The 14,851-nt window shown below is 47.3% G+C and overlaps 1 protein-coding gene across 2 annotated transcripts in view; it reads right to left on the reverse strand.

The window, feature by feature from the left end:
* LOC129715639 (cation channel sperm-associated auxiliary subunit TMEM249-like) overlaps positions 1–14,149 on the reverse strand; it is a 29,563-nt gene extending 15,414 nt beyond the window's left edge. Inside the window, exons 1-3 of one of the 2 annotated variants that reach the window (XM_055665509.1) lie at positions 13,339–14,149; positions 5,075–5,124; positions 2,369–2,561 (exon numbers count right to left, since the gene is read on the reverse strand). In XM_055665509.1, coding sequence (XP_055521484.1) covers positions 2,369–2,561; positions 5,075–5,124; positions 13,339–13,444 — 349 coding nt within the window. In that variant the 5' untranslated portion in view covers positions 13,445–14,149. Of the gene's footprint in view, positions 1–2,368; positions 2,562–5,023; positions 5,125–13,338 lie in introns of both variants that reach the window. The other variant, XM_055665503.1, reaches the window with a different exon arrangement.
* Between the last annotated feature and the right edge of the window lie 702 nt (positions 14,150–14,851).

A 14,851-nucleotide genomic window follows, 5' to 3' on the forward strand; every position in this document is an offset into this window, starting at 1 on the left:
ACGCTGAGGCCCTGTACAAGAAGGGACAGAGCCGGCTGTACTTATTGAGAAGGCTCCGCTCCTTTAACGTCTGCCGTAAGATGCTGCAGATGTTCTACCAATCGGTGGTAGCCGGTGCCATCTACTTCACTGCCGTGTGCTGGGGCAGCAGGGCGAAGGCTGCAGACGCCAACAGGATCAACAAGCTCATCAGGAAGGCTGGCTCCATCCTGGGGGCGGAGTTGGATTCATGGGAGGTTGGTCTTGGAGGGGACGATGCACCTCAAACTGCGGAGCATCCTGGACAATACAGCTCACCCCCTCCATGACACATTGGTCAACCTGAGGAGCACCTTCACCAACAGACTGGTTCCACCAAGATGCAGCACAGAACTCCACAGGAGATCCTTCTTCCCTGTGGCTATCAAACTGTACAACTCCTCCCCCTTCTGTCGTGGGGTAGACTGAGACTGACTCCACCCATCCTCAATCTTTACACATCCCCAATCCTTTCCACTCGTCACTTTAATTTGACGTTTCATGTATTTTGTGTTTATGACTGTTGGCAGAGCAGGTTCCCTCCTGGGATTAATAAAGTTCTATTGTATCGCATCAATTGCATGTGACAACAGAAATATTGCGGTGAAACAGACAGACTGTTATTTTCGGACAATAGTGGTTGATTACTGTGGGTAGGTTACATGGAAACAGTTTTTTTCTCCTGGGCTGTTTTTATGTTGTTGTTGCTTTTTATCCGCTTGCTTTCCAAAGTAACGTTTAAGTGCTTCTCTCGTTGCCAGTCGATATGGCGTTATTACCAATGTGACCCACGCAATACAAATGCTGTTCGCTAATTCACCAATTTGCGCTAGGGATATTTGGTAGCACAATTAGCCATCGCACAACGGATGCTATGTGTCCATTGACAGCAGAAGTTGAGAGCAACAGGTTGGCAGGACTACGGGAGGAGGGACCATACGATGCAGCTTTATTTATCTTCCGAGGGAAATTGGTCTGTCAACAGTCTCGTAACGCACAACAAGATACATGTAGACGGCGTGACTCTCGTCATCAGCGGCCTCTGCAGCCCGTCCGCGTTTTTATTATTTTTTGTCTATGTTTCTATGTAGTTTTTGATATTTTTTGTTGGGGTGTGTGTGTGGGGGGTGGGGGTGGGGTGGGAGGGAGGGGGTAACTTTTAAATCTCTCCCTGCACGGGAGACCCGGCCTTTTCTTGTCGGGTCTCCGTTGTCGTTGGGACTGCAACGAGGAGCGGCCTCCAACAGGAGAAGACCGGGGGCTCTGGTGCCGACGACTCACCTCACCGTCACGGAGCTGGCCGAGTCCAGAGCGGGTGGAGCGGTGGTGGAGCGCTGCTGCGGCCCGACCTCCGGAGATTCGGAGGCTGCAACTGCGGGTCTGGCGGACGGCGGCACCGGGAGCCCGCGGGTCCCTGGAGGGAGACTGCTTTTCAGGGCTCTCGCAAAGGCGACTTCTCCCGCCCGAGTTGCGGGGTCGAAGAGCTCCTGGAGCGGGGCCTGACATCACCGCCCCGCGCGGCTTGGAATGGCCGCGGGACTCTGCGAGCGCACGCCGGGGGCTCTAACACCAAAACCCGGTGTGCGACCTCGCACCACCCGGCGTGGCTTTAATGGCCGCGGGACAATCGCCATCGCCAGCCGGGGGCTTTGACTTTGACTCTGACATGGGGGGGGGGGGGGGGGGGGAGTGCAGTGGAGAGATAAGTTTTTTCGGCCTTCCATCACAGCGATGTGATGGATGTTTATGTAAATTATGTTGTGTCTCGGGTCTATTTGTTTGTAATGTATGGCTGCAGAAACGTCATTTCGTTTGGACCTCAAGGGGTCCAAATGACAATTAAATTGAATCTTGAATCTTGAATCTTGAATGAAACATTACATTAAAGTCACCAGTGGAAAGTCCAGGATTGGGGATGTGCAAAGATTGGGAAGGGGGGAGGGGGTATGGGGGGGGGGGGGGGGGGGTAGAGGTCAGTCTCAGTCTACCCCACGACAGAACGGGAAGGGGCTGTACAGTTTGATAGCCACAGGGAAGAAGGATCTCCTGTGGCGTTCTGTGCTGCATTTTGGTGGAACCAGTCTGTTGCTGAAGGTGCTCCTCAGGTTGACCAGTGTGTCATGGAGGGGGGTGAGCTGCCTTGTCCAAGATCTCCCGTGGCGTTCAGTACTGCAACTGGTACTGGGGGGGGGGGGGGGGGGGGGGGGTTGGGGGGGGGGGGGGGGGGGGGGGGGGGGGGGGCAGGGTGGCAGGGTGGATTTGCTTTGACAAGATGCCAGTGTGGTATTGATGGGCCGAACGGCCCCCTCCTTTGGTCAGTAGAATCTACAGGAGATCTTACTTCACTCACCCGTCTTCTGAGACTTGAGCCGGATGTAGATCTCCCCCAGAGGTCCCTTGTGCATGAGGTAGCGGTAGATGTAGAACTCGTACATGTCCTCGATCAGGTCGATGATGAGGCTCCGGCGGCCAACGGATGTGACGATGAGCCAAGCTCCCAGGAGGAAGATGAAGATGAAGATGCCAGACAACTGGATGCTGCCCTGACAACGAGACGGAAGGAATGTGCAGGAAGGAACTGCAGATGCTGGTTTATTCCAAAGATAGACAGAAAGTGCTGGAGTAACTCAGTGGGTGAGGCAGAAGGGGATCTTCACCTCAACTGGGGACCAACCCCATCTGAAACCCCATCTCACTCCTTCTCTCACCTTCCATTGATGGGTCCAAACTGATAAGTGGCAAATGGAACCAGTTCGGGTGGGGTACCTTGACTGGAATGGAGGAGATGGGTGTATTTCCGTGCCGTATGACTCTATCAGCGTCCTCTAAAAATTACCCCATCATCCTTATTTTCCCAACTCAGACTGGTCAGTCTGTTAGACATTGAAGATAATGGCCAAACCTCTGTTCACCAGCTCCCTGCAACATCCCCGCTTTTATTGGATAAGGGTAGCTTGCCAATTTACATTTAGCACCGAGCTGCATGAGATGCTTGTTTCATCCATGTATATCACCTTAGAGCCAGCAAGTATAGTTCTGGTACAGTGCTGTCTAACCATTTCAGTCCACTTTTTATTACCAGTTCAACGACAAGCTGTTAAAACTGTCAGCAGATCCCACAAACACGTTAGTCTGGATAACCTAATCGGCTGATAAGTAAATTGTCTATTGTCTAAACCAGTTAAAAACAAAGATCCTCTAGCGAGCAAGGTAGATCACTCGAGGAAAAAGACGTAGTACGGTCATGGGCAGATTCATGGGTGATTTTCGGCCCCATTTCCGTAACCGGCTTCCGTCTCCGCACCAAAGATCCCGTAGCGGAGCGAAGATACTAGTGCGGAGACAGAAGCCGGTTACGGAAACATCCTTGTAAAAATAAAAGTTTAATTGGTAAAAATCTTCTCCTCATTTTCAGAATTATAATTTATTAACACGAACTGTTCCCCCGCAACGTTGATTACACTGCAAGTCGGGTCGGGTCGAGTCGGGTTACTGAAATGGATGGAAAAAAGGCCCACGTTCCGCTCCGTTGCATACTACACGTCAGCCCATTGCATTTAGAAGGAGTGGTCTATCTTGCTCCGCTAAAGGATCTTTGGTTAAAACCTTCACCGGAATGAACGAAAGTTTATTTAAGGTAGACAAAAATGCTGGAGAAACTTAGCGGGTGAGGCAGCATCTATGGAGCGAAGGAATGGCCGATGTTTCGGGTCGAGACCTTTCTTCAGACTGATGTGTGGGGGGGGGGGGGGGGGGGGGGGCGGGAAGAAGAAAGGAAGAGGCGGAGACAGTGGGCTTGTGGGAGAGCTGGGAAGGGGAGGGGAAGGAGGGAGAAAGCAAGCACTACCTGAAATTGGAGAAGTCAATGTTCATACCGCTGGGGTGTAAACTACCCAAGCAAAATATGAGGTGCTGCTCCTCCAATTTGTGGTTTATTTGATATTAATTAAAAGTTTGCGATTTATTAAAATATTTAGATTATTTACATTGTTAATATGTGATCTATTAAAAGTTTATTTAGATTATTTACATGATTAATTTGCGATCTATTAAAAGTTTTAGATTATTTACATTGCTAAAGTGGGTGGCAAACGCTAGTGATGAACCAAAGGTAGATCTGGAGGAGATACATGACATTTCAAATTAACTTGAAGAGGCCGTAGTATTGCGTACAGTTTTGGTCTCCAAATCTGAGGAAGGACATTATTGCCATAGAGGGAGTGCAGAGAAGGTTCACCAGACTGATTCCTGGGATGTCAGGACTGTCTTATGAAGAAAGACTGGATAGACTTGGTTTATACTCTCTAGAATTTAGGAGATTGAGAGGGGATCTTATAGAAACTTACAAAATTCTTAAGGGGTTGGACAGGCTAGATGCAGGAACATTGTTCCCGATGTTGGGGAAGTCCAGGACAAGGGGTCACAGCTTGAGGATAAGGGGGAAATCCTTTAAAACCGAGATGACGAGAACTTTTTTCACACAGAGAGTGGTGAATCTCTGGAACTCTCTGCCACAGAGGGTAGTTGAGGCCAGTTCATTGGCTATATTTAAGAGGGAGTTAGATGTGGCCCTTGTGGCCAAGGGGATCAGAGGGTATGGAGAGAAGGCAGGTACGGGATACTGAGTTGGATGATCAGCCATGATCATATTGAATGGCGGTGCAGGCTCGAAGGGCCGAATGGCCTACTCCTGCACTTAATTTCTATGTTTCTATGTTTCTATGAAATCTTTAAAAAAATCATCAAGACGCATGGCTGGATTAGTTAATTGCCTGAAATTGCTGAACCCTGAAGCTGCAACCTGCCTGATCAGAAGACAAGGCTTGTGCTTGTCCAAAGACGTACAGGTATGTAGGTAAATTGGCTTGGTAAATGTAAAAAAAAATGAGTGTGTGTCGGATAGTGTTAATATGCGGGGATTGGTCGGCACGGACCCGGTGGGCCGAAGGGCCTGTTTCCACACTGTATCGCTAAACTAAACTAAACTAAACTAATCTAAACTTACCGGAAGAGATTTAAACAAGCAAATGGTGTATGTGCAGAAAGAACTTATTACCAAAAATATTCCGATGGCTAGATTATGGTTCATGTAGTTGAGCTCGTAGACTGGATCGAAGCATCAGCAGTGCGGAGAGAAAAAGGAAAGAAATGAGACGTTGGTTCATCGCAGACAAGCTACATGAAGTATCGATCTAAACAAAGACCAATTCACAGCAGGTAGTAGTGCTGTTACCATGCCTTTCTAATCACTATTTAAACCCCAGCCTCCAGTGCTCCAGGGTGGATGTGGAGAGGATGTCTCCGGGTAGTGGGAGAGTCTTGGACCAGAGGGCACAGCCGCAGAATAAAAGGATATACCTTTGGAATGGAGATGCGGGGGAATGTATTTAGTCAGAGGCTGGTGAATCTGTGGAATTCATTACCACAGATGGTTTGTGGAGACCAAGTCAGTGGGTATTTTTAAAACACAGATTGATAGGGTCTTGATTAGTATGGGCGTCAAAAGTTCTGGGGAGAAGGCAGGAGAATAAGGTTGAGAGGGAAAAATAGATCAGCCATGACCAAATGGCGGAGCAGACTTGAATGGCCCAATTCTGCTCCGATGCCTTATGACCTTATGCTGTCTGTGTGGAGTTTGCACATTCTCCCTGTTTCCCCATGGTACTCGGCGTCCTCCCACTTACCCAGCGGTGGGTTCATTGGCCGTTTTAGGTCGCCCGCGGTGAGTGGGGGAGAGTAGAGGGGGAACGAAGATGGGAATGGGTGACGTAGAGAGAATCGAGAGGAGAATGGAAGGCTCTGCTCTGAGGGCCGGCACAGCCTGGAGGGGTTGGTTGGCAGCTCATGATCACTCTGTGAGTACAGCTAGTTTGTGCCAGACTTCCCGTTGATGCAGATACAGAGCAAACTGTTCCAACACCACAATGGCCTGAATGGAATTAAGGTCTCAAATCTCCAGGCACAACTTTAATGAGGACTAGACCAAGGGGGACCGTTGGGTCCTGTCCCTCACAACACACGGTTGCGGGGGGGGGGGGGGGGGGGGGGAGGGGATGGCCTTAGGCGTCACCCACACAAACTAACCACACCCCACACACACTAACCATCCCCCCCTTGATATTATATTAATATTATTAATTTGCTCCTTTTACCCCACCCCCCGCCCTATCCACTCACTCATAGCCCCCAACTCGCAGGCGCAGCGAGAGAGGGGGGGGGGGTAGAGAGGGAGAGGGAGAAGGGTAGAGATTGAGGGGTGGGGGGACGCGCGGTGTCACAGTGGAGGGCTGGTTCCCGAATGCAATTCCCCACCATTCACCCATAGGTCCCAATAATCACCACTTCCTAGTGAGGGAGGGGGGGCAGAGAGGGAGAGGGGGGGCAGAGAGAGGGAGGGGGGGGGCAGAGAGGGGGGGGGGGGGGCAGAGAGGGAGGGGGGGGGCAGAGAGAGAGGGGGGGGGGGCAGAGAGGGAGAGGGGGGGGGGGGGAAAGGGGGGAAGGGGCATCATCTATGGCAAAGCATCTATTACAGAACCTCCCAAACCGACGACCACTGGGCAGCTCAGCAGCTGCAGGAGAAAATCTCCACCAGCTGATGGACACAAAGTGCTGGAGTAACTCAGCGGTACAGGCAGCATCTCTGGAGAGAAGGAATGGGTGACGTTTCGGGTCGAGACCCTTCTTCAGACTCAGCTGGATCCCCCCTTCAAACCTTGCACTGTCCTGACTTGGAAATATATCGCCGCTGCCTCTCTGTCACTGGGTCCACATCTAGAGTGGGGGCCGCAAAAACCTCATATGTCCCGTGCCCTGAGAAAGTGTCCTAAGCTTCCATGATCGGCTCGGGAAGCGGGACTTGGCCTCTCCACGGTGCGGAGGGGCTGCTGCCGGGGGGCGGAGGACACCTGAGGCCCCGGTGCAGCCGGGTCGAGTGCAGCATGCCGCAGCTGCATGTGATTCAGATTCAGATTCAGATTCAGATTCAGATTCAATTTTAATTGTCATTGACAGTGTACAGTACAGAGACAACGAAATGCATTTAGCATCTCCCTGGAAGAGCGACATAGCAAACGATTTGAATAAATAATAATAAGTGTCCGGGGGGGGGTTGGTGATTGGCAGTCACCGAGGTACGTTGTTGAGTAGAGTGACAGCCGCCGGAAAGAAGCTGTTCCTCGACCTGCTGGTCCGGCAACGGAGAGACCTGTAGCGCCTCCCGGATGGTAGGAGGGTAAACAGTCCATGGTTGGGGTGAGAGTAGTCCTTGGCGATGCTGAGCGCCCTCCGCAGACAGCGCTTGCTTTGGACAGACTCAATGGAGGGGAGCGAGGAACCGGTGATGCGTTGGGCAATTTTCACCACCCTCTGCAATGCCTTCCGGTCGGAGACAGAGCAGTTGCCATACCATACTGTGATGCAGTTGGTAAGGATGCTCTCGAGGGGGCAGCGGTAGAAGTTCACCAGGATCTGAGGTGATGGAGCCGAATCCACCACACTGGGCCAGGCCCTTACATCACCCATCCACAATGCAGCCTGGGCCTGGGCACTCAGTGGAAAATTGCATATCTCGTCCAGACAAGTTTGGACATTAGATTTTGTTTAGTTTAGTTTAGAGATACAGCACGGAAACAGGCCCTTCGGCCCACCGCGTCCACGCCGACCAGCGATCCCCGCACACTAACACCATCCTACACCCAACTAGGGACAATCCTTACATTTACCAAGCCAATTAACCTACAAACCTGCACGTCTTTGGAGTGTGGGAGGAAACCGAAGATCTCGGAGACAAACCCACGTGGGTCACGGGGAGAACGTACAAACTCCGTACAGACAGCACCCGTAGTCGGGATCGAACCCTGGTCTCCGGCGCTGCATTCACTGTAAGGCAGCAACTCTACCGCTGCGCCACCGTGACCGCCCAGTGACCACCCAAGACTTCTCAGAGACTTGGAAGTTGCAAGATAGTGCTACACTGTGGTGACTCTCTACGTATTGTTCAGAAGAGAATCTAGTGCACTTATCTATGATTGGGCCTCAAACAAACAACCCCCCCCCCCTTGTTTATCCCTCTCTCTTCCCTGTTAATTCCACCCCCACCCCTCTTTTCCCTTCCCCCATCGCCTTCAACCTATATCACTTCCTCAGGTCTCACAATACATCCATCTTCTCTCCTTATCTCTTTTCTGTTTTGTCTCTTTTTCAACTCAGGCCATTGTCCATCCATCTGCCAACCCCCCCCCCCCCCCCCCCCCCCCCCCCCCCACCCCCTCCCCCACCTCTTCACCTGTATCCACCTATCACCTGCCAGGCGTTGCCCCACTCTCACCTCTCTTCCAGCTTTCTCTCCCCTCTACTACAATCAGTATGAAGAAGGGTCCAGACCTGAAACGTCACCTATTCATGTCCTCCACAGATGCTGCCTGACTCGCCGAGGTACTCCAGCACTTTGTGTTTTTTTTGTACTTAGTAATGGCATGATTTGACTGGATTGCCTGCATTTCACTGTATCTTTCTGCAGGGCCGTCTTAACAGCATTATAGACAATAGACAATAGACAATAGACGCAGCTGTAGGCCAATCGGCCATTCGAGCCAGCACCACCATTCAATGTGATCATGGCTGATCATCCCCAATCAGTACCCCGTTCCTGCCTTCTCCCCATATCCCATGACTCCGCTATTTTTAAGAGCCCTATCTAGCTCTCTCTTGAAAGCATCCAGAGAACCGGCCTCCACCTGCTGGAAAGACTGCACAAACAAATTTGCGGGGATGTTGCTGGGATGGGTGGGTTTTTGGGTTATAATGGAAGGTTGCGTCTCTGGAGAGAAGGAATGGGTGACGTTTTGGTTCGAGACCCTTCTTCAGATGCTGCCCGTCCCACTGAGTTGCTCCAGCATTTTGTGTTTGTCTTTGGTTTAAACCAGCATCTGCAGTTCCTTCCTACACATAATGGAAGGTTGGGTAGACTTGGGTTGTTATCTCAGGAGCTTGAGTGGTGATCATATAGGCATATAAAATCATCTGGTGAAAATGAATATTTTTTTTAAATTGAAGAAACCCAAAACATTGAATTATTGAATTATGTGAGGTAAGGGAAACAAGTAGAGTAGCTATGGAAACTATGAGGATGAAAGAAGAGGAAGTACTGACACTTTTGAAAAATATAAAAGTGAATAAGTCTCCAGGTCCTGATAGGATATTTCTTAGGACATTGAGGGAAGTTAGTGTAGAAATAGCAGGGGCTATGACAGAAATATTTCAAATGTCATTGGAAACGGGAATGGTGCCGGAGGATTGGCGTACTGCACATGTTGTTCCATTGTTTAAAAGAGATTCTAAGAGTAAACCTAGCAATTATGGACCTGTTAGTTTGACGTCAGTGGTGGACAAATTAATGGAAAGGATACTTAGAGATAATATATATAATCATCTGGATAAACAGGGTCTGATTAGGAACAGTCAACATGGATTTGTGCCTGGAAGGTCATGTTTGACTAATCTTCTTGAATTTTTTGAAGAGGTTACTCGGGAAATTGATGAGGGTAAAGCAGTGGATGTTGTCTATATGGACTTTAGTAAGGCCTTTGACATGGTTCCTCATGGAAGGTTGGTTAAGAAGGTTCAATTGTTGGGTATTAATAGTGGAGTAGCAAGATGGATTCAACAGTGGCTGAATGGGCGACACCAGAGAGTAATGGTGGATGGCTGTTTACCGGGTTGGAGGCCAGTGACTAGTGGGGTGCCACAGGGATCTGTGTTGGGTCCACTGTTGTTTGTCATATACATCAATGATCTGGATGAAGGTGTGGTAAATTGGATTAGTAAGTATGCAGATGATACTAAGATAGGTGGTGTTGTGGATAATGAAATAGTTTTTCAAAGTCAACAGAGAGATTTAGGCCATTTGGAAGAGTGGGCTGATGGCAGATGGAGTTTAATGCTGATAAGTGTGAGGTGCTACATCTTGGCAGGACAAATCAAAATAAGACATACATGGTAAATGGTAGCGAATTGAGCAATGCAGGTGAACAGAGGGATCTAGGAATAACTGTGCACAGTTCCCTGAAGGTGGAATCTCATGTAGATAGGGTGGTAAAGAAAGCTTTTGATGTGCTGGCCTTTATAAATCAGAGCATTGAGTAGTTGGGATGTATTGTTAAAATTGTACAAGGCATTGGTGAGGCCAATTCTGGAGTATGGTGTACAATTTTGGTCGCCAAATTATAGGAAAAATGTCATAAAAATAGAGAGAGTACAGAGGAGATTTACTAGAATGTTGCCTGGGTTTCAACAACTAAGTTACAGAGAAAGGTTGAACAAGTTAGGGCTTTATTCTTTGGAGTGCAGAAGGTTAAGGGGGGACTTGATAGAGGTCTTTAAAATTATGAGAGGGATAAACAGAGTTGACCTGAGTAAGCTTTTTCCACTGAGAGTAGGGAAGATTCAAGCAAGGGGACATGATTTGAGAATTAAGGGACAGAAGTTTAGGGGTAACATGAGGGGGAACTTCTTTACTCAGAGAGTGGTAGCTGTGTGGAATGAGCTTCCAGTGGAAGTGGTGGAGGCAGGTTTGATTTTATCATTTAAAAATAAATTGGATATGTATATGGACGGGAAAGGAATGGAGGGTTATAGTCTGAGTGCAGGTAGATGGGACTAGGTGAGAGTAAATGTTCGGCACGGACTAGAAGGGCCGAGATGGCCTGTTTCTGTGCTGTAATTGTTATATGGTTATATGGTTATTGTCCCATCCATGTCCTCCAGAGATACTGCTTGACCTGCTGAGTTACTCCAGCACTTTTGTGCTTTGCACATCATTCCAGCATCTGCATTTTTTTGTGCCTCCATTTCATTAAAAAAGGTTAATTATCCAAGCAACCTGCTGAAGTAGGAGAGGGCACAGTTTAAAGGAGATGTGCGGGGCGAGTCTTCCACCCAGAGGGTGGTGGGTGCTTGGAATGCGCTGCTTGGACTGGTAGTTGAGGCAGATACGATAGTGGTGTTTAAGAGACCTTTGGATAGGCGCATGGATATGCAGGGAATAAAGGGATATGGACCACCAGCAGGCAGATAGGAGTTGATCCTGGTATAATTTGCTGCATTGTGAACTGAGGGGCCTGTTCCAGTGCTGTACTGTTCTAGATTCTACGATGCAGTGAAGAAAGCTAATGGAATGTTGGCCTTCATAACAAGAGGATTTCAGTACAGGAGTAAAGAGGTTCTTCTGCAGTTGTATAGGGCACAGGTTAGACCACATCTGGAGTATTGTGTACAGTTTTGGTCTCCTAATTTGAGGAACGACATCCTTGTGATTGAGGCAGTGCAGCGTAGGTTCAGGAGATTGATCCCTGGGATGGCGGGACTGCCATATGAGGAAAGATTGAAAAGACTAGGCTTGTATTCACTGGAGTTTACAAGGATGAGGAGAAATCCTATGGAAACATATAAAATTATAAAAGGACTGGACAAGCTAGATGCAGGAAAAATGTTCCCAATGCTGGGCGAGTCCAGAACCAGGGGTCACAGTCTTAGAATAAAGGGGAAGCCATTTAAGACTGAGGTGAGAAAAAACTTTTTCTCCCAGAGAGTTGTGAAGTTGTGGAATTCCCTGCCACAGTGGGCAGTGGAGGCCAAATCACTGGATGGATTTAAGAGAGAGTTAGATAGAGCTCTAGGGGTTAGTGGAATCAAGGGATATGGGGAGGAGGCAGGCACGGGTTATTGATTGGGGACGATCAGCCATGATCACAATGGATGGCGGTGCTGGCTCGGAGGGCCGAATGGCCTCCTCCTGCACGTATTGTCCATGTTTCTATGTTTCTACACAACACACTTACATAGGTATGTTACAAAACCTACCTGAATCGTCATTGGGAATCTGCCCAAAGCCATGTCCGCGATTTTGGCGCTGTTTGGAGGGGGCGGGTTTAAAACGCGATTTTTACTAGGCTGTTCTAATCGCAGATGTTCAGCCTAGTAAATCATTAACGAAAAATCGCTGCAAGACCCGGTCGCAAAAGGTATTATTAGTTTTATAGGCCTCGATAATATAGTTATAATAATTTTAAAATCACTCTCTCACTTCGCAACCTCTCGCAGCCCCAGGGTTTTATAAAGCAAACAATTAAAGGTATGTACCTTATTTTTACATTAAATGGGGCATGTATATAACCCTGTTTATAAAGTTTTCTATAGCGAGTAGTTCATTTTGGGCTTTTTATATCCCGCAGTATTTTTCTCGGCATTTGAGGGCACTAATCCAGCGCGATGTGAACGTTCTAAACCAGCGCGTTCACAGGAACCCACTAGAAAGCCGATTTAAATGGGAATTTATTTACAGCAATTGAACACTAAATTCCTTCCATTTGGCCTATAAATTAATGTAAATTAGATATAAAAATCATGTTATATTGTGAATTATTTGTGAATAATCTTTGGACACTTAGGCTATTTAAGAAATGGATAGATGTTTATATCTAGTAATTGAATTTTGATTAAACATGATTTTCTTTTTTTGTATTTACTATTTGTTTTAGCGTTTAACTTTATAATCTCTACCTTTTTTTCTAAAATTGAAAAATTGAGGAAAAACAACGTGTACAGAGTTGCTTATTGGTTGCAGTCTGAGGAGTATGATGATGCTACTGATTATGATATGCCAATGTACCAGCTAGCAGCTGATCTTCTCCATAAAGACTTGGTCTTTTGCTAGAAATTGTAATTTATTTACCTATTCATAACTGACTTACAGCATATTATACAATAATATTAAAGTTCTGATCTTGAGAATATCACATTTTTGAATTTTCAAGGCAGTCTGGTTGTTTATTACCATTTCTGTCACATCGGTCAATTTTGTAATTAGCTACAATTAGGTAATTAGCTAATTATATGCTTTAATTTCATGTCATCCAAGTAAGATTGTTTTATATTTTTTCAGAATGCTTCAATCTATGATAGGTGAAAATTTCATTCAGTTCTCTTAATTCTTAAGAAAGTTACGGGCTTTTGACTATCCAAGATCACAGCTTTTTTGTAATGTCCATTGAAAATCAATAGGGAACAAGATGCTAATTTCCGAGTATGAAAATGGCCATAACTTTTTTAATACTTGAGATATGAAAGTGAATTTGGTGTCAAATTAAACTTGTTGTTATGCTTTATCTGATGGGATAAATTGCAGACTTGATTTTTAAAAATCTCAAAATTTTGTAACATTGCTACATGATCGCAATGAATGGCGGTGCTGGCTCGAAGGGCCGAATGGCCTCCTCCTGCACCTATTGTCCATGTTTCTATGTTTCTACACAACACACTTACCGTGGGGTTGCCTGATTGTGAACGGGTAGTACGGATTGTTTTTCAACTTATGATGCAAGATGTTTTCTGATGAATTCCAGAGATTATCCCAGAACGTGCTTAACATTCTCCACAGATTTGTGGTTCGGACTGGCAGTGCGGGGATGAAGACAGGCTGGACTGGAAGCTCTCCCTGCTGGGCTGGACCATGCCGGGTGGGTTCCAGCAGCAAAGCAGCCTTCCATTTATTTCAGTCACGGCCTCTTCGTCCGCTCCTCCCCTTCCCAGCGACTCATCCTTCAGAACCTTTTCAGCGCAATTATTGCCCAAGGCTGCGGGGGGAATAAATGAAAATTCACGATTTGAGATAATGAACAAGCGAAGGGTTGAAATGCTCGATGTAGTCCTGACCTACATGTTGCTCGATGTGTTGCGGCCTAGCGGTTGTCACGGAGACAATGCCCGTGACTTAATAATCGGACTCCTGTGATGCTCAGAGTTGAAAGATCTCGCTGGCTTGTTTTAGAATATAGAACTGTACAGCACAGGAGCAAGCCCTTCAGCCCACAATGTCCATGCCCAACATGATGCCATGTTAAACTAATCTCCTCTGCCTGCCCATGATCCATATTCCTCCATTCCCCACATCTGCCTCTCTAGAATCCTCTTAAACCCAATTATTATCTCAGCCTCCAGCACCAGACCCAGCAGCATGTTCCAGGCATCTGTGTAAAAAACTTGCCCCATATACTGTATCTTCTTTAAACTTTGCCCCGCTCAACTTAAAGCTATATCCTCTGATCTTTGATATTTACACCCGAGGGAAACGGTTCCGACTATCTCCCTATCTATGCCACTGATGTATGTCTCGTAGGTTTTCCCTCAGCTGCTGATGTTCCAGAGAAAAGCATCCAAACTTACATATTTACAATATACATCAATGATTTAGATGAAGGGATTACATCAGCAAATTTGCAGATGACACAAAGCTGGGTGTCAGTGTGAACTGTGAGGAGGATGCTATGAGAATGCAGGGTGACTTGGACAGGTTGTGCGAGTGGGCAGATGCATGGCAGATGAAGTTTAATGTGGATAAATGTGAGGTTATCCCCATTGGTGGCAAAAACAGGAAGGCAGATTATTATCTGAATGGTGTCAAGTTGGGAAAAGGGGAACTACAGCGGGATCTGGGGATCCTTGTTCATCAGTTCATGAAAGTAAGCATGCAGGTACAGCAGGCAGTGAAGAAAGCGAATGGCATGTTGGCCTTCATAACAAGAGAAGTTGAGTATAGGAGCAAAGAGGTCCTTCTGCAGTTGTACAGGGCCCTAGTGAGACCACACCTGGACGATTGTGTGTAGTTTTGGTCTCCAAATTTGAGGAAGGACATTCTTGCTATTGAGGGAGTGCAGCGTAGGTTCATGAGGTTGATTCCCGGGATGGCGGGACTGTCATGTGTTGATAGAATGGAGCGGCTGGGTTTGTATACTCTGGAGTTTAGAAGGATGAGAGGGAATCTCATTGAAACATATAT

Source organism: Leucoraja erinacea, chromosome 2 (assembly GCF_028641065.1).
Source record: "Leucoraja erinacea ecotype New England chromosome 2, Leri_hhj_1, whole genome shotgun sequence".
In the NCBI taxonomy this organism is placed as follows: domain Eukaryota; kingdom Metazoa; phylum Chordata; class Chondrichthyes; order Rajiformes; family Rajidae; genus Leucoraja; species Leucoraja erinaceus.